The sequence below is a fragment of the Pleuronectes platessa genome, chromosome 11 (genome assembly GCF_947347685.1).
Source record: "Pleuronectes platessa chromosome 11, fPlePla1.1, whole genome shotgun sequence".
Lineage (NCBI taxonomy): Eukaryota > Metazoa > Chordata > Actinopteri > Pleuronectiformes > Pleuronectidae > Pleuronectes > Pleuronectes platessa.
In genome coordinates this window covers 12445115-12462941 of record NC_070636.1, presented here as the reverse complement: position 1 = coordinate 12462941, position 17827 = coordinate 12445115, and the positions used below count along the sequence as shown (strand labels likewise).

Sequence of the window (17827 nt, the reverse complement as noted above, 5' to 3'; positions counted from 1 at the left end):
ATTGGGGCAGACACTGACTCCATGTGGTCATCATAGGAAATGCAACTAACTTACATTATTTTTAAACACCCGATTTACCCATGTACTTTAAGTGCAACAAATCCTTCGTAATCAATCTTAACATACATGTGCGCTTAAACTATAAAACAGGGTAAACCTACAGAATGCTAATTAACTTTATATTTTTGAAATTAGGCATTTGTGCCACCTAGTTCATCACTGCGAAATCTTTTACCAACTCTTTGTGTACTCAAACTAATAACTAACCCATGTCCAAGTCATGCTTATATTTTCATCTTAATACAGGCATATCCCACCACAACTCATTTTTAAATATCAGTCAAAAATATCTGTATGCACCACGTTTTACAAGTTACATATAAAAGTAATATTCTGTATGAATGATTAACCTTGAAATTACCAGTTCAAAATAAAACCTTCCCTCTACGCAGACAGTCTTTGGTTATAAAAAACAAAAGACAAATCAGTATTTTATGATCAAATAAACATCTTTATTAAGTCTGTTCACAGCTTAATACACGACAAAGGGCAAAAGATAATCCCACCTTCACCGTACTCCTCACTTCTTCCCATTTAACTCATCTGAAAAAAAGTCGACGGTGAAATGAGCGCATGTACAACACATTTACAGTATTTACAGGGTCCGTATAATCGTGTCACACTAGTGCGACTTAGTGAGTTTGTGTTTGCTTGCTTTGGTGAATTTGCCCGCTCTGACTGGAATCCAGTGGCCGTAGGGCTTCCTGCTTTCATAGCTGTCGACTCTGGGAGTCACCTTAGCACAGGATAGAGCTGCTGCTGTTGGTTTGGCCACAGAATTCTAGAGAAGATAAAAAAAAAAAAACATCAGGACATCATCATATGTTGAGGGTGATGTTAACAGAATATGACCTTGAATATAGACTATATCTATAATAGATCAGTAAAAACATGGACAAGATGAAATTATTATAACTCACATTAATGCTGAAAGAGATGCTTTTTCTTAAAGGGGACATCTTTGGGTTGGAAATGTCATCAGGCTCTTCATCACTGCTCTGTTTCAAAAAGACAAGAAAGATACAACAAGTTAGATATGGGCAAATCTAATGGAGTGAGCTTTGACAGTTTGTGAGGTCTATATACAGATGGGTTAAAAATGATATTACTTATATATTAAAGCACTAATATCGTTTAGATAAGCATTAGCTTCAACAAACTGCAGCTATCATGCACAACCCCCCAACTGCTGTCAAAGATTAAACTCAAACATCGAATGAATGCTTCGATAACAGACCTTGAAAGACAAAAACTAAAACATTGCAAACAAAAAGAACAAGTAAAAAGGATGTCTTCTCTGACTAGAGTGGCAGAATGATGGTGACGCAGGTTTCCCAGCCCCTCAGCACACGCCTCGTGTACCAACTTATCTTTGGCATACGGAGAGGAGTTCTTCTTCTGTTTTAGCTCTCTTGACAGGAATAGTCACTATAACGCAGTCCACGCGCCTGCGCTCCATCAGTGAGAGGAGGAGTCTGCTAAATAACAATGACCCATTTCAACGGCAAGCATATATACATTTGTAATGTCAGAATTGATATTGCTTTTCTATATGAAGTGTTTAAAGTGTCATAAAATTTCAATTTTTTTTGTAAAACATTCAGGTATCAATGTGTGTAATTAGCATTGTGTCAAAATGTGAGCATATTTACAGATATGTGTGGGTTTCTTTGCAGACCAACATCACAAGAATTATCAATTTAACCTTTCAGGCAAACACAATTAGTCTTCACCCAAGTCACATGACAGCCTTTTAATCCCAGGTGCCGATGAGTGAAGGAGACCACTGTCATGTTATCTATGAAGACAGGAATAAATACAGAGAGAGTATGTGTGTTCCCTCAGGTCCAAAGGTCAACACAAGACAGGAATTCAACACAGCACAGAACTAATGATTATCAATAGACATGTATGTTACACGGTGTTTGACCAACTACAAGTCAGTAGCAACTTTGATAAAATGGTGCAAAATTGTTTTCTCGTCTCGACCTAAAAATGTAATACGTGGTCACTACACCATTATGAACAAGTGGTATAAAAATTATTAACTACCCTCAATTGTCCACACCACTTGATTTGTACTTACATTCAGTCCAAGTCGATAGAAACTAGTTGTAAAACTGCTTGGAATCTGTGACGATGCCTCTTCTATAGCGTGTGATGTGGTCACTATGAAGACTACATTCATTTTCTGGCACCCACCTGGGACACAATCTTTTCGGGGTGTTGTCTCACCCAAGTCTCTGATTCTGATGATGATTCCTCGGACTCCACCAACTGCTCTGACAGGTCTGGTTTCACACTCTCTGGAAGATCTGCCTTCTCCACTCCGAGGATCTGCATTGTGTTGGTCTTTTCAGTGCTGAGTTCTCTCTTATCTGGGCAACATAGAAGTATTGAGGGAGGATTTAAATCAGTTGAAAAACAATATTTTGACAGATACAAATTCACTTTAAAGGGCAATTTCTCCATTTAAACTTACCATCCATAGTCTGACTGACAGAGTGTCTTGAAGTTCTGGATTGGCTCCTGTGGCTTCTGCCCGGGGATCTGGAAATTTTATTTCGAACCTGGCCCTCAGTTTTCCTGTTTCTATGCCTGTGGCTAGTAGACCTGGAATGTGACCTGTGATTACTTCTACTAGAGTACCTGTCCTGTGAGGATGACTGCTTGTAAGATTTAGAGTCGGCTCTGATGTGGCGTGGCGGGGAGCCTCTATGACGGCCATTTCTGCGGTGGCTGTCGCAGCGACAGCGGGAGGAACATCTGTGGCAGCGAGGATGAGAGCGGGACCTGGGGCGGGATGACAACTTGCAGCTGGATGAGGATGACACTGAAGAAGATGATGAAGACCTTTGACGCGTCTTGTGGCTGCTGCGCACCCTGTGGCGGCCAGTAGAGTCACCGCTGCTTCGGGAGCGTGAACGAGACGAAGCAGGGCTTTTGTGGTCGAAGATGACACTGATGCCGTCACTCTGACGAGCGGTGGCCATTTCTGAGTGTGAGCCTTCTCCCTTGGCCATTGTTCTGTATTCTGCAACAAGCTGAAATAAGACATACAAATGTCATTGTATGAAGAATACAATAACCGCTTCATTTAGATTTAATCCCTAAGTAATACCAGCCTGCATGCGTGGGAGGGGCTATGACTGTTGCCTAACAGCTGATATCTCAGTGCTGCCCCTAGCGAGCGAAGTAGAGACACGTGACTGCACAGACTGGAAATTTCCAGTCTGACTCAGGCTAAAATAGCCTCGACTAGCACAAGCTATAGCCTGCTATCGCCTGCTATCACAAACAAATAACATAGTCATTAATATCGGTCGCTCTGTATATTATTAATTACATGAACATAACATTTATATTAACAAAAGTCCTTTATAGACGATTAAAGTAGTTTAAGACTATAACTCTACAATGGTAAAACAGAGCTATGCTAACGTTAGCTGCCGCGGTGCTACTTACCAGGCCGGTCGAAGATTAAAACCTTTGTTCGGACGTCGTCGGTAAAAACACGGTTAAGAGAACGTCGCTTGGATAACGAATCACTGAGTAAACATTCAACGAGAAGGAATCTGCAGTTTTGATCTTTGTTTTGTTGGGTTGTAGCGAAATGTTGTTAAAAGGCTCCGGAGATCCTCTTCGTCGACGTTCGAGCTGATGGGGTCGTCAAAGCAATGAAGTAAAGAAGGCGGGGCCTCTAGTTTAAACTGACTGTGGAAAATTCCAGTCACGTGGTACACTGGAAGGTCGGACCCTTTTGAACGGCGCACCGTCGTCATGGCAAACAGAGCGAGTCCGTTCACTGTGGGAGGAAGTAGTGATTCTTTATTAAAACGATATGAGCTCTCCTAAACTTACAATTGTGCCCTTATCATCAAATAGAACAGATTACAATACAATAAAACACAACATAACAGATAAAACACAATATGATACAACACAACAGAACTGAATAAAATAGAATACAGTACAACACAACATAACATTATAGAATAGAGAAATACAGCATAACAGAAAATAATAGAATCATAGCAAATACGATATAACATAACAGAATAGAATCACAGAGAATACAATATACCTTATATAACATAATAAATTATAAGCCTAAATGGCACTTACTTATAGCACTTTGTAGTTTGGGTTTTTTGAATAAATTGTACTTTCTTGATTGTTTTTTTTCTGGGTTTGTACTCTCACTTATTTTAAGGTCGCTTTGGATAAAAGCGTCAGCTAAATGAAATGTAATGTAATAAGCTTCCCCTCAATTACCATGTGATATCCAACTATTCATATGAAAAACATATGGTATACAATTCAATCAATAACGACAAGACAAAACTTTGCACATGATGCTTCCATATAAGACACATTTTAAGGCTTTACTAATTTAATCAAAATTTAGTGGCTTTTTTTAATCGTTGTCTGTTTGTTCTATTTTGGGTAGAATTTCCAATACAGACTATGAATATTGTTCTTAACATGAAAATATGTATAGTTGTTTTCTAAAATCATAATTGAGTCAATTGTGATATATGAACAAAATCATTGAATACATAACAACAAATAAATTAAGGACAAATAATCTCAGGTTTGTTGTGGCAGGAAAAGCGATTCAAGTCAAATGTGTGGGTCTAGCAAGCAGCTGGTTTACAGGATACAACAAAGAAAGGATTTTGAATGATATAAGCGTGAGTACACGGGGCATGAAATCTCGCGATGTTTTACGTAACTGCAGTTTTGTTTACTTGGCGACTCCCTCGTTTGAGCCAGAGCGGTTAAAGTCTCCACAGCACCGTGTGCTCCTGCAGCTGAAACCCGAACAGCACATTGAGCAGAGATGGACGTCCTCACCGTGTTACCCTCCAACTTTGGTTACGCTATATTTACTTACCTGTACAGCTGGGTGATGCTGGGGTATTTAGCAATCAAGGTTGGGGCTGGCAGGAAGAAGTACGGTGTCAAGGTTGGTGAAGTTCCACTTTAAGATAATTATCTTGACGTTGGAATGTGAAGAAGTCTCTGCTGTGGTTTATTTGATTTAGTTCCTGTTCTAAATGTGTTATGGCTTCATTTCTAACATGTATGATCTTTGCAGTATCCCACCATGTACAGTGACAAGGAGCCAGTTTTCAACTGTATCCAGAGAGCACACCAGAACACCCTGGAGGTTTACCCCCAGTGGCTGGTGTTCCAGACCCTCGCGGCTCTTGTCTATCCGGTATGTGTGATTTCTAGATAATCGTGATCATAATTGAAGTAACATATGTATGCTTTTTGGGGAAATCTTATATATATATTCATTTTGGCTATCGCTACTCAGAGGTGGATATTATGGGCTTCATAAGTTGGTGTAACATGTTATGTCAGGTTTGTGGGAGGGGCCACCACTCCTTGTGATCTTTGGCTTAAATTCTTCAGATAACAGTCAAGGGAAAAAAGCAGTGTCATTGTGATAAAGCATATTGTTATTAAACTAACCCTTGTGTCTTCCCTTTGTTTCTGATTCTTTGTTTTTAATCTCAGTTGTCAGCATCTGTGCTGGGGGCTATTTGGGTGACCAGCAGGTTGTCCTATGCCTGGGGTTACTACACAGGAGGTAAGAATGACTTTAAGGGCTAATGGTTTGTGAAAGGATGTAACATTGAGGTCAAAAGTACAGGGGGCCCTGAGGGTCAAAGCAAAACGACACTTGCCGAACACAGGAAGGGAGAGACAGTACTTCTTGTTCATTGCCTTGTTATACTAGAAATAAACATACAACACGTTAAAATCTGTTCTGTGAAATGTTGTAATGTTTTCTGCAAATGTCCTCCCTAATGTACAAATGCACATAAATCCTATGTAGCAACTGTTTATATCTGTCAATTCATTTTTATACACAATTCTAGGCTGACCTCTCATATGTTAGATAAAGTTTGACTAATAATAATGTGTTCAGTGTTGACATGAGCTCTATGTGTTAAGGGGCCTTTAAAGATTAAAACACAAAGTAGATAATTTGCTACAAGGGCAAAACTCGTCCATTTTTTTTTCAACTTCACTGCCAGGATTTGTAATTTACATTAAATACTGTAAATAAAATTGTAGCATCACAAGTGTAAAGGCTGCAGTCCGAGTGTAACAGAGGTTACAGCACAGTGATGGTTTGAGCCTTTATATTGCGTCTCACATATCAGCAATAGTTAACGACGAAAACATATGTACATCTATTTGGTCTGAATTGTGTGAATGGTTTAAATGAATTGGTTAAGTAGTTCTCATTCAATATGTTAATTGCTAAATTTCTAAAGTTTCAAAATCGTACCTGGAAAAACTCTCAAAATGTATTCTCCTTGTTCATGATAAACAGTATTTATGTGTTTCCTATGATTCTGCTTTGGTGACCATTTATATTGTCCTTTTTCGTGTTTTATTCCAGATCCATCCAAGAGGATGAATGGTGCTTATGGTTACATTGGATACTTTGGAGTTATCTTTCTGTCCATATCTGTCGCCTTGCAATTGCTTGGTCTCTTTTAAGGTTGTCCTTTCTTCTGTCAGATGAGTTCGCTCATCTATATTAGTTTACATGAGATTTTCAAATGTATCGACAATAAAGTAACATTACAATTCTTAAAATGCTGTTTTTTCAAAATATACGTGAAACAAACTTTTATAGACCACTAAATCAATGCTTGATATCTTTGTTTTCCAGTATTTGTTATGAATGTCTGCTTTGTGTAAGCACTGACAATAAAGAGGATTCTTGTGAACATTATGTATCAAATACTTTCTTACATCTGCCAAACATTCAAGGTACCACAAGGTACATGGTCAATTTATTGTGACATCAATACATTCTGCAAAAAAAAATTGTTGTGGTCATTGTTCAACCAGCCAAAGCAGAAAGGGGGATTCTAGTTAATTTATAATCCATTAAATCACCCTGTCCCTTACAACTGTTTTCTTGTATTTCATCAATGGAAGAAAGGTTTTAACCCAACTTTGATCAAATTGGTAGGAAGGTAAATAGCACTAATGGTAGAAGGTGGACATTTTATTGAGACATATGCTTAGTAAATACAGAGTAATTTTTTGACATTTACATTTTTATCCGCAAAAGTGAATGAACAAAAGTGTTCATTTTGTTGAGCAAAGTGAACACTTTGCTCAACAACACTTTGCTCCACAAAGTGTTCATTTCTCTAGATTACTTCTTCTATCCTACTTTCTCTTCCTGTTTGTTCAGTGCTACTTCTGGCTCTTTGTATATGCAAACATTATACAAATTTTAGTTTTGAGAGCTGCCTCTATTCCCTCCATTGTACTCATATAAGACGAGGTGCATCTTTGTAAGAGCTTAGTTCATTCTGTAGTGGAAATGCCATGGATTCCACTTCGGTTTCCTCTTAGGGTAATATCTTTCTTCCATGTTGCATTAATCTATAATACATGAAAATAAAAGAGTAATGTGGACTGACCTAAATGCAACATAAATAAAATAAATTCTCACCGAAATGAGGATAGCATACAGAAAAAAGTAATACAAATGTCTCAGTCTGCATCGTCAAGCACCTGGCAGCAATGTTTTGCAATACTACCGAAGAAGTGTTGGATTCCAAGGAGGGAGGAAAATGGGGTTAAACGTGTCAATGCAAGGCTTTTCATTAACTTATATGACTATTTGCAAACAATTGCTGTCAGGAAAAACCCCTGGTCCATGATTTCTTCAAGAGAGTGATGCTGTGTGATACCACTGCTTCGCATACAGCATGCTCTTTATAGTCCTCTACCCAGTTGAAAGCAAAGTGTGAGAATGTGAATAATGAAAGGGTTAGCAGGAGGCATTACGGCCCCATGTGACTCACACATGATGTCCCAACCAAGCACAAATGTCCTATTTGGTTGGGGATAGAGCGAATGACTGAAGGTCTACAATCAATTTTAGATGAAGTCAAATGTTTAAAATTTGACTTCGAATTGGAAATTCCAAGATTTATTTATTTTTTACTTTAGCTATTATTACGAAATTTTTCACTATTTCCTTTGTATCATACAACGATCTTGATTAAATAAATCAGACATGACTGATATTTATGAGTGGGAGGATTGTGGTGCAGCTTTACTAAATCTAGGGAGACTCTTGGGCCATGGCGGAGGTGAGCACCATTTTAGTTTTTCTTGATTGTCTGCCCACAAGTCTTTTTTTTAACTTGTGAAGGACCTTGTAGCTATGTTTTGAAATGTGTTATATAGATAGATAGATACCTTTTCTTATTTTTCTTTTTCTTCTTCGTCTTATTGTTTTTATTATTATCATCATCACCATCATTATTATCATTATGATTAATTTACTTTCTCAATCATCATAATATTATAAATATTAAACTTTTATAAGTTTTATTATTATTATCAAATATCCTACTGTGTTTTTTATTTATTTATTATTATTTTTAATTTCATAAACAACTTTGGCGATGGGTGCCCATTTTTTGGTTTGAGCACCTGCCCCCTAAAATGTCTGTGCACGTGCCTGCCTACTTGTACTGCCTACAAGTCCCGTCATGTCCCACGGTTCCTGAACGCAGCGTCTCTCTCGGGTACAGGATGTGGACTATCTGCGCATGTGCGTGACCCGAGCTCCTTCTGAAGCAGAGTCTGGTTGAACCGGGGGGTCCGAACCATAACAGCGACTAAAAGGTAACCAATCCATCTCAAAACCACTTTGGCGTGATATGAGGACATTTAGGCGCGGGTGGTCGCTTGGTTCAGACGCTGTCCTTCGAGCTACGACGTTATTTTCCGCCTCTTACGCAGGAGGAAGAAACCTTGAAGGAAATGTTCGCTGGTATCAAAGCGATGAACAAAAGCCTCGACACGGCCGTGTTTGTTTGTGCGGTGTGGACTCTGCGTGCTTCTGATGCGTGTTAACGTGATATGTCGACACACTGGTGGTTAAAGATGTGTTAGTCTGCTGCTGGTCTAGTGGATACAGATGGAGTTTGTGTTGTTGATGTTCAGTGTGTGACTGAGGGAGCTGAGCATCATCTTTACTGCTCAGCTGCTGCGCCCGGAAGTAGGCTACACGTTGATTTTACATACTTCCAGACATCCATCTGATAATATAAACATATTTATATAATCCACTGTTGATCACAGATTATCGTGTCGTCGATCTAGATTAAAGTATTGCTCTGAAGTTAATGAGGTTGCTTTCACTTTCACACTCAACAGTTGGAGCCATGTCAGGTTTTCTGGACGGAATCCGGTGCGGAGACTGCGAGTGTAATGTGGACTGGGGCGAGAGGAGGAACACCATCGCATCTGTAGCAGCTGGAGTGCTGGTATGAACACTGATATTTCAAAGCTTTTGAATTTCCAGCGCTGAATTTGCTTTACATTGAAGTTATGCATTTGTATTTTTAGCCACTGAATGTCTTTTTTCAGTCTTTAAATTTCAAAAAGTAATTTTCACTTTAATGTTCACAAATTCAGAATAAAAAAAATTCAACTTTCAAAGTACATTTATTGGACTGCTAAAATAAATTCAACTCCTAAATTTCAGTTCCCAAAATTCTTATAAAACGTCTGGGATACCAGGGGAAATCTGTCGAATGTCTCACATAAAAAGCAGACCTCCGGCCAATCAGGTCATGTTTCAGTGGTCATGTGATACTTGCAACAACCCTAAGGAGACTACTGTGAGCTACGCTACGCTGGTGTTCCAGTTTATTCCAGAAGCTTCAATAAGGTTCAGTTATAATAATGTATAATATGTTGTCCTCTGCGACAATCTGTACAGAATGAGTCAAATTGGGGATTCCTGTTTGTAAAGAGTAAACAGAAACTTCTCTTCATCCATTATCTATAACGCTTATTCTTTTTAGGAACGAGTGAGCCAATCCCAGTGGACATTGGGTGAGGGGTACATCCTGGATGACGGTCACCAGCGTTTGGCAGGACCATCATTTAGAGACAACCATTCCCACTCACATTCATCCTTATAGTCAATTTAGAGTCTCAAATTAACTGCATTGTGTCCGTCATGCTTTAGAAAAACGCATCAATACATCCACTAGCTTTTCACATTTTTCCTGCAGTATTCTCACTTGGACTCACTCTGATATTTTTACTAGGGGGCTGGCAAAACAATATCTAACGGAGGCATTTGCGTTCTCACATACTCACATTTCAGGAAAATTGAAAATGTTTGGACTTCAGTGCACGTCTAAAAGCAGCCTCAGTGATCTCCTCTGACTAACTATGAATCGTGTTGTTGCAGTTCTTCACTGGTTGGTGGATCATCATCGACGCGGCAGTGAAATATCCTGATCAGGGAGAGTTTCATCACGCCTACCACACTTGTGGAGTCATTGCTACAGTGGCTTTTCTCATGTAAGTTGGGCTTTGTGGACTATTTCTCTCGTAGGCAATATAATCACGTTCAGTTTGGCAAAATTGTGTTGTGGCCCCATCTATCTCAGCTGATAGAGTTGTTAAGTTGCAACTGAAATAGAACATTTGTTATTACATGAAATGAGTACAGCATTTTGGTGACAAGATAACAGGTGGAAGTATGATAGGGGGGTTGGTTTCCTTAGTCTTCCCTTTACAGTCTACTGACTACTGGTTGGTGACTTTAGCTCTTTTCCAGTCTTAGCTGCAAGTCAAGTCTATTTCCACTTGCAGCTGACATCACATGACTGAAATTCCATACTGTGGTATACATGTTATAGCGACTAAACCATCTCCATGGCATTTCAGCTTCTACATCCACAAGCCTCAGTAGTACCAAGTAAAGCTGGGCTCAGACCACACTGGAGTTTTACAAACTTTACGAATTTTGAAATTGGGTTCCACTACGAACATAAGGAGAATATAACCCTTACCCTAACCCTAACCCACACTTTAAGATATGAAAGTAATGGCACATCAGGTACTTCAAGATATTATTATGATTAATGCTCCAGACGCAGCGAGACACCATCTCAAGTCTCCTGTGACCTCATGGGGAAGCGTGTAGCGAAAACTTGCTATAATGGTAATAGACAAAAGCAGAATTTATTTTTTGTTGTGCACCATCAGCTGCTCCGGTCTCTCTCTGCTCTGGTTCTGCTCAGAAAGTACTGACGCAATCAACCCAATTTTGAATCCTAAATCAATCAAACATAATCTAAAATTATCCGGTGTAAGAATCGCTCTGCAACCCCTCAGACTACCAAACAATCTGGGTAAATTATTTTGGGGTAGGATTGAATCAGGGTTAAACAGGCCCTGAAATTCCTTTAGTCTGAGCCCATTTTAAGTGGAGACATGTATACAGCATATAAATCCATGTAAGCAATCTGGTAAATGTAACTTATTAATAAGCTTCTGATATGTCCCCCCCCCTTTGACCCATTTAGGATAAATGCCGTTTCAAATGGACAAGTGAGAGGAGACAGCTACAGTGAAGGCTGCATTGGACAGACGGGTGAGTGTGGTATAAAATACACGATGACTTAACTTACTCTGTATTATGGGCATATTTCTCCACATACAGTTAATTTCCCATTTGTGCTGAGGGTTTCCTCTCTAGTCATTAAATTATTCTGCAGGTCACACGTAGCTTCTATCATACCTTGCCCTAATTTCTGTTTTGTTTCCTTGTACAACCATTGCAACACATGTGCAGTAAAACACACACCCATAAAGAAGTACCAGGTTGAGTCCCACATTAATCCACCGCCTCTATCTCTGTCTGCAGGTGCACGAGTGTGGCTCTTCATTGGCTTCATGCTGGCTTTTGGTTCTCTCATCGCCTCCATGTGGATTCTGTTTGGAGGATTTGTGGTGCCTCGTAAGTTTGTACACTTGGCACATCGCAAGTCACACTGACTAGTCAGTAAGGGTCTCACACATTCGAAATGGACGACACTCCTGTCCGTACACTGCTTTCATTTTCTCCTTATTTGTGGACTTTTTGTGAAAACTTGGAGATAAGGACTGAACGGAGCAGTGCCACTGGATATCACGGGGGTAATGTTAACAGGACATGAGCAAGAAATTTCAACAATTGATCTACCGTCCACGTGTCCCTTGACCACAACGTGTTTTCAAATGGCGTCACAGACCACAACGGATTTACAACACGGCCACTTTTGTCTCTTTACATTATTACGACTTTCTCCATCATCCCAGTGTCAGAAACTCTTGACTCCACCCTCCCCTCTAGTGGATGTAGCGCTTAACAACCAGGTCAACATGGAAGTTGTTGGCTTGTACATTGTTTGAAACCGATGTATTGGTTTTCATACATAAAGGCAACATAAATGAGCTGTGTTTTCGAAAGAGAGACTGAATAAACAGGAGTACCTAAAGATCCATACCATAGGAAACAAATATGATCCAAGTTAAGTATGATACTGTACCAAATTGTACAAACTGCCCCACTTTATAACTTCTCTGAACCTGTTCTCTTTTGCAGAGAAGCCTGTCGTGTACCCGGGTATTGCCGTCTTCTTCCAGAATGCATTCATTTTCTTTGGGTAAGTCAATAGTCCTCAGTGGCATCGTACTTTCAACCCATGCTCAACCTTCACTTTCTCATACAACCCTCCTGTCTCTCCATGCAGGGGTTTGGTCTTCAAGTTTGGACGCACAGAGGATCTGTGGCAGTAATGGACTGCGTGTCTTTATGTCCACTGCTCTACACGTTGCTTTCTATATTGTAGGAGACAATATGCTTCCCTTTATATATATATAAAAAACTTTTTTAGCATTAAAATTAACATGTTTAATTTAAACCATTTGCTGTATAATAGCTAAATCATAACTAAGCACAAATTGTAATAGAATCATTGTAAGTTTAAGTAATTTCAAATGTGGCAAATTGTTAAATGTAGCCTAGTTAGAATGGTTTACAAGTTGTGTATAACAAAATGTGTGTTTTGGAAGATTAACTGCTCTGAGTTGTCCATGTTTCCTTTGGGTACACTGACCGCTACGATGTCATTTAATTTGAACTGTTTATTGAGTGGAAATAACATAAGTTATTATGATACAAAATATATCAAGAGCCATGTTTCAAAATACTGTACACATACACACATACCGAATGTAACCATATTGGGTTGTTTGTAAACACTGTCAGCTCTGAACATCATCCAAATTTATTGTTTTATTTCACTGCTATACTTACTCATATGCATTTTGCTTGTGTAACATCCAAGGTTATTTCGTGAGAAATATGACAAAATTAAGCAAAAACCTTCTGAACAATAAATTACCTACATTCATGTTTATCTGGTTAAACCTTCATTCTTACAAAAAAACATTTACATATTGTTATATACATCGAGGTGAAAATATGTTTCACTTCCAGGATTCCAGAATCTTGGCCTGTCTTTCTCCAGCTCACTTTTTTACTGCTAGATTAGAAAACTGCAAAATATAGAAATAATTATTCTTTGAGTCTCACTGGAAAACGTTATTTTCATTGTAGAAAGGGGAATATAATGTTGACTACATACCTCCCAGAAAGCCTGGTCATCGAAACATTTCTTGTCCTGGGGTGGTCTCCAGAAGTCCCACTTGAGTATAAGTCCTTAAAGAAACAGAAAAGTCCCTAAGAAAACAAGCTTACGAATGGTGAAAATAAAAACACAATCGATATACAGCTGGTGTTTTCATCCTTTGAATTGTAGAACACTAAAAGAGGCGTTGTAAGGGAATTTTATTAAAATACTGAAAACATAACTTTAACGCATTTTATTGAGAACCTCCTTATGTTCTGTCCTCTGTTATTTGAGGCTGTTAAAAATGGAAACTTACCTGTGATGATTCCCATGGAAAGACTTATAGTGACGGTGAGGAGGAGAGTACAAATGTGAAACACAGCAAACCGGATTGCTCTGCAAATGAAGGACACAAGGTATCACAGCTTTTCTGCGGCTGTCTGTGCTTTGACACCTTTCATATGACTGATGCATTCTTACGTTGTGTGGTTTTCACAGTCTTTAATCTGCAGGAGAAGATGTGCTGTCCATCCCAGTAGACCAGGGAGTCCGTGTGTACTGAGAACAGCACAGGTGTCGTGGCATTGAAATGCAAGTAGCATCTGAGTCTGGAAAATAATAGATTATCAGGAATCCGGGATATACATTATTTGATTATGGACAAAAATGGTTATTTTATTGTTGATAACAAAAAACCTTGAGGTATCTGTGTCCAATGGTTGATACAACAGCAGCAGTGAATCCAATCATCATGGCCTCCCATGGCTGATGAACCACAGACATGGCGACACCAACAGCAACACCACCAGCAAGAGTGCACCGCTGCATATGGATCTGACAGAGGAGCGAAGGCATAAAGAATCAGATAATGCCGACACCAAGCATATTGACTGATTTAATTTTAGGGAAGATTTCCTGGTCTCAAGGCAGGCACCTTCCCACATGTTAAAGATATCAGGTGTCAGATTGTACCAGGTTGAGTTTTCCCTTGGGACTGGAGAGCACAGACACGGCAGCTGCCGTTACAGAACTGACAGCCAGGGCCAGGTAGGTGCTGCACACGGCTTCGAGCTTCCTCCCGGGACTACGATCATCCACAAGCACCGAGTTAAAACTGGGCCAAAACATCCAGAGGAACACAGTCCCTGCAGAATAGAGAATAGGGTTTCTATTTGGTTCTCCTGTTGAAGGACAGCATTCACACCTTCTGCACAACAAACCCTAGCAGTTACACAAGAAAAACTATGAGTATTACACACCCAACATGGAGAATAATCCAGATCTGTGGTGGAATGTCTCTTTTTCAAATTGCTCGTCTGATCCTTTCCGATACAGGATCCAAGTCAGCATGAGCCCAAAGAAAGCCCCAAAGATGTGTAGCATCATGATGCTGTCCACCAGCCGCACCTGCAGGCAGGGAACATCAGCAGGAGCAGAAGCAGCGGTATACAGTGCTGTCAAATTCAGGACAAACCAATACACTGGTGTGGAGATCTGATGGAAGGCTGTAACACAGGATAAAATATTATTTACCTTGAGCAGATTCTGCAGGACCCATTTATTCAAAATGAACCCTGACACCTCCAGCAGGGAGATGACGATGAGCTGAACAGGGTTGGTCTTCCCCAGTACAGCTCCAATCGAAATGAGGACGGATGCTGTGCACATTTCTGCTTCTACCAAGCTGTATTAAAACATTAAAACTCTAAAATGATAATAATACTAACAATGAACTTTCTTTATATAGCATCTATCAAAACACACGTTTACAAGATGCTTTATGAGTTTAATAGAAAAGCAATTTGAAGATCACACAGCATTAGACAAAATGAGAATAAACAATGGAAAAATAACAGAATAAAAATGTGATGGTTGAGAAAGAGAAAACCAATAAAGACAAAACATCTATGGAATTATTAGAAAATTGGTTTAAATAAATGACGGTTTAAACAAAGCCATGAAGGTGAATTCAGACCAAAAATCCTTTGAAAGCAGTAGCAGACTTCCTCCTCAACTCCCTCAGGATGCCCGTATCCTCACACCACTCATCTTCCCTTCTGTTGGTTGTCTCTGGCACATTAAGGCACTAAACATTGGGGTATTTGCAATCGCCGGATTCAAAAACTTAAGCCATTTGAATTTGGGTACTAAGTTTTAGGCAATTGGAACATTTGGAAGAAGAAAAGTTAAGAGAGGATTAGGTTTAAATCGATTCTCAAATGTATCAATGAAGAGAAGTTAGAATTGGAGACCTTGGATTTGGTGAAAGGTGTTTTGGTTAATCTGAAATTGATGTAAACTCTGCTGGCTCAGGCAGGAGAGAATTGCAATAAACCAAACAAGAGCAAATGAACGTGTATTTACGTGTCATGGCCAATAGTCATTATTTCTGTCTCGTCAATATTTGGCTGCATGAACTTTTTAAGCCATCCAACATTTTAGGTCAAGGATGAAGATGGAGGTACAGGAACTAGAAGAGATCGTTCATAAAATCATTGAAAATAAAATGTGATGTGCTACCTCCTCATATCCAGCCGTATCTTTCCACTGTAAGCTTCAATACCGTTGAGTATGAGTGCCCACTGTGTGGCCATGACGGCAACAAGGAGGTTGAAGGCCGAGGCACTGAAACCATATCGCACAAGGAAAGTGCCCAAGAAGCCAAAGCCTAAAATCGCCATCACATTCACATCCTGGAACTCTGCAGTAAGAGAGACGTATAGCATGTTTTTAAACACATTTGTCACATATCTGAATAACAAATGTGTTAATACAGTCAATTCTGGTTAATTTTTGCTGCGTTTTTAGGAGACAACCCACATCGTCTGCCCCTAAAACAGCCAGTAACTGTAGGAGCTTATCATCAAGCAACAGCGATAACTGCAGCCCCTCCCTAGATCCCTGACATATAAAGTGACTTTATTTAGCTTTTTAAAGAAGCTACAACATGCAGCTTAAAATGCCCTTTTCTTCAATGAATAATGAGGTGTTTACGATTGTACTCTCTTCCAAATTCACTACTCACCTGGGTAGATGTTACTGAAGGTGTCCCCATGTGGCTTTCCATGGTACTGGATCTCAGTGTAAAAGGCATAAATGACAATGAAGCTCAGCTGCAGGAGGAGCAGCACAGGAGCCAGACGGGAGCGCAGACTTGGCGCGTAACGAGGAGCCATTAGAGATGTTCTCTGCACACTTCTCTATTCCAACTGACGCAAGTGGAAGGGTCTGAATAAGGGTGCAACCCTAAACACAGCTGTTTTATCAGCTCTGGGCAAGCAGAGTGAAAAGGGACTGGTCCTGCATATTAAAGTTTGATTTTTGTAGCTCATTGAAACCTGTCTTTTATTTGAACTAAGAACACTAAGACTATATATTAGAAAGAAAGTTTGGGACATAATAAATACAATAAGATGAGATCAAACTTTATTGATCCCACAGTGGGGAAATCCACTTGTTAGAGCAGCAGGTAGACAAAATGAGGTAGACAAAAGAATAGAAATGGCAATAGAAAAGAAATCTAATAATATGGAGAGAATACACACAGACATAAATAAAGTAAGGTGCAGTGGGACAGAATACTTTTACAAACATTTATTTTGTATCGATACTAGTGTTGCTTTTTTGGTTTGTGTTTTATTAGGCTTTATTCTTTTGTATTTGTTGACTCTGTCACTGATCTTCACTTCTTGCCGTTAGATAGACTGGTGCATATGTGAAAACATTTACCTGTAGCTGGTAACTGAGGATAAGTTATTAGGATTTGTCCTCTTGGCACAATGAATATCTGAACCAAACTTCAGCTCAACTATTTCAATTCTTGAGAAGTTAACCCTGAAGAGATCAACCAAGAGGAAAAGTATTCAGTAAATTATCGGTTCAATATCAGCAACAGAATTTTGCTGAGTGATATTTTAGCATTTATTTTTGCAGACCAAAGTCATTCTTTCCCAAAGTTTAATTTCCATCATGTTAACATCTAACCAATTAGATTTTTTGTCATTCTGATCAGTGAATAGATTAGATAAAGCAAAAGTCAAGTTGCATGTGTGTGTTTAATTTACTTTTGAAAACTGAAGATCAAGGAAGATCCTAATGATGTAAATCTACGGGTACAATAAATTATAATTTTAATGATTTGTGTCAAACGCACGCTTATAGAGACAATGCATACACATTTTAATCTGGTTGCAAAACACAGAGAGCGCACATGGCCGTGGGCCAAATATAATAAACTCCAGTTCGTATACTGTTTGAATGTTTCTGTTCGGCACAAAGGGTATTTT

The 17827-nt window shown here is 39.2% G+C and overlaps 4 protein-coding genes across 9 annotated transcripts; 2 read left to right on the top strand and 2 right to left on the bottom strand.

Moving 5' to 3' along the window:
- Window positions 1-490: 490 nt before the first annotated feature.
- rsrp1 (arginine/serine-rich protein 1) lies at window positions 491-3754 on the bottom strand. Of its 5 annotated transcripts, XM_053435449.1 has the most exons (6): window positions 3526-3754; window positions 2710-3104; window positions 2543-2610; window positions 2263-2438; window positions 981-1058; window positions 491-841 (listed from the first exon to the last, which is right to left on the bottom strand). In XM_053435449.1, the coding sequence occupies exons 2-6, from the start codon at window positions 3081-3083 to the stop codon at window positions 683-685; spliced, it is 855 nt and encodes a 284-aa protein (XP_053291424.1). In that variant the 5' UTR covers window positions 3084-3104; window positions 3526-3754; the 3' UTR covers window positions 491-682. The 5 variants fall into 5 exon arrangements, with proteins under 5 accessions (XP_053291424.1, XP_053291422.1, XP_053291423.1 ...); XM_053435447.1 differs by having other exon boundaries at window positions 2543-3104; XM_053435448.1 differs by having other exon boundaries at window positions 2296-2438; window positions 2543-3104.
- Window positions 3755-4802: 1048 nt separating this feature from the next.
- Window positions 4803-6818, top strand: mgst3b (microsomal glutathione S-transferase 3b). The gene is made up of 4 exons (XM_053435454.1): window positions 4803-5029; window positions 5162-5284; window positions 5590-5662; window positions 6485-6818. Exons 1-4 carry the CDS (start codon window positions 4904-4906, stop codon window positions 6583-6585), a joined length of 423 nt encoding a protein of 140 aa, XP_053291429.1. The 5' UTR covers window positions 4803-4903; the 3' UTR covers window positions 6586-6818.
- Window positions 6819-8603: 1785 nt separating this feature from the next.
- tmem50a (transmembrane protein 50A) lies at window positions 8604-13328 on the top strand. The gene is made up of 7 exons (XM_053435452.1): window positions 8604-8745; window positions 9280-9389; window positions 10328-10440; window positions 11451-11518; window positions 11792-11884; window positions 12512-12572; window positions 12660-13328. The coding sequence occupies exons 2-7, from the start codon at window positions 9288-9290 to the stop codon at window positions 12703-12705; spliced, it is 483 nt and encodes a 160-aa protein (XP_053291427.1). The 5' UTR covers window positions 8604-8745; window positions 9280-9287; the 3' UTR covers window positions 12706-13328.
- On the bottom strand, window positions 12658-16794 carry rhd (Rh blood group, D antigen). Of its 2 annotated transcripts, XM_053435446.1 has the most exons (10): window positions 16567-16792; window positions 16062-16242; window positions 15075-15225; window positions 14801-14948; window positions 14514-14686; window positions 14238-14375; window positions 14022-14149; window positions 13858-13937; window positions 13557-13630; window positions 12658-13467 (listed from the first exon to the last, which is right to left on the bottom strand). In XM_053435446.1, the coding sequence occupies exons 1-10, from the start codon at window positions 16715-16717 to the stop codon at window positions 13441-13443; spliced, it is 1251 nt and encodes a 416-aa protein (XP_053291421.1). In that variant the 5' UTR covers window positions 16718-16792; the 3' UTR covers window positions 12658-13440. The 2 variants fall into 2 exon arrangements, with proteins under 2 accessions (XP_053291421.1, XP_053291420.1); XM_053435445.1 differs by having other exon boundaries at window positions 12658-13630; window positions 16567-16794.
- Between the last annotated feature and the right edge of the window lie 1033 nt (window positions 16795-17827).

Excerpts from the sequence above, each read along its gene's own strand:
- tmem50a (XM_053435452.1), top strand. The coding sequence starts at position 9,288 with ATGTCAGGTTTTCTGGACGGAATCCGGTGCGGAGACTGCGAGTGTAAT. Across the intron at positions 9,390-10,327 it reads CTGTAGCAGCTGGAGTGCTG|TTCTTCACTGGTTGGTGGAT; the intron begins GTATGAACACTG and ends GTGTTGTTGCAG. Across the intron at positions 12,573-12,659 it reads AATGCATTCATTTTCTTTGG|GGGTTTGGTCTTCAAGTTTG; the intron begins GTAAGTCAATAG and ends CTCTCCATGCAG.
- rsrp1 (XM_053435447.1), bottom strand. The coding sequence starts at position 3,083 with ATGGCCAAGGGAGAAGGCTCACACTCAGAAATGGCCACCGCTCGTCAG. Across the intron at positions 2,439-2,542 it reads TGTCAGTCAGACTATGGATG|ATAAGAGAGAACTCAGCACT; the intron begins GTAAGTTTAAAT and ends TATGTTGCCCAG. Across the intron at positions 842-980 it reads GCATCTCTTTCAGCATTAAT|AATTCTGTGGCCAAACCAAC; the intron begins GTGAGTTATAAT and ends TATCTTCTCTAG.
- mgst3b (XM_053435454.1), top strand. The coding sequence starts at position 4,904 with ATGGACGTCCTCACCGTGTTACCCTCCAACTTTGGTTACGCTATATTT. Across the intron at positions 5,030-5,161 it reads GGAAGAAGTACGGTGTCAAG|TATCCCACCATGTACAGTGA; the intron begins GTTGGTGAAGTT and ends TGATCTTTGCAG. Across the intron at positions 5,285-5,589 it reads TCGCGGCTCTTGTCTATCCG|TTGTCAGCATCTGTGCTGGG; the intron begins GTATGTGTGATT and ends TTTTAATCTCAG.
- rhd (XM_053435445.1), bottom strand. The coding sequence starts at position 16,717 with ATGGCTCCTCGTTACGCGCCAAGTCTGCGCTCCCGTCTGGCTCCTGTG. Across the intron at positions 15,226-16,061 it reads ATACGGCTGGATATGAGGAG|CTTGGTAGAAGCAGAAATGT; the intron begins GTAGCACATCAC and ends GTTTTAATACAG. Across the intron at positions 14,376-14,513 it reads CCAAGGGAAAACTCAACCTG|ATCCATATGCAGCGGTGCAC; the intron begins GTACAATCTGAC and ends CTCCTCTGTCAG.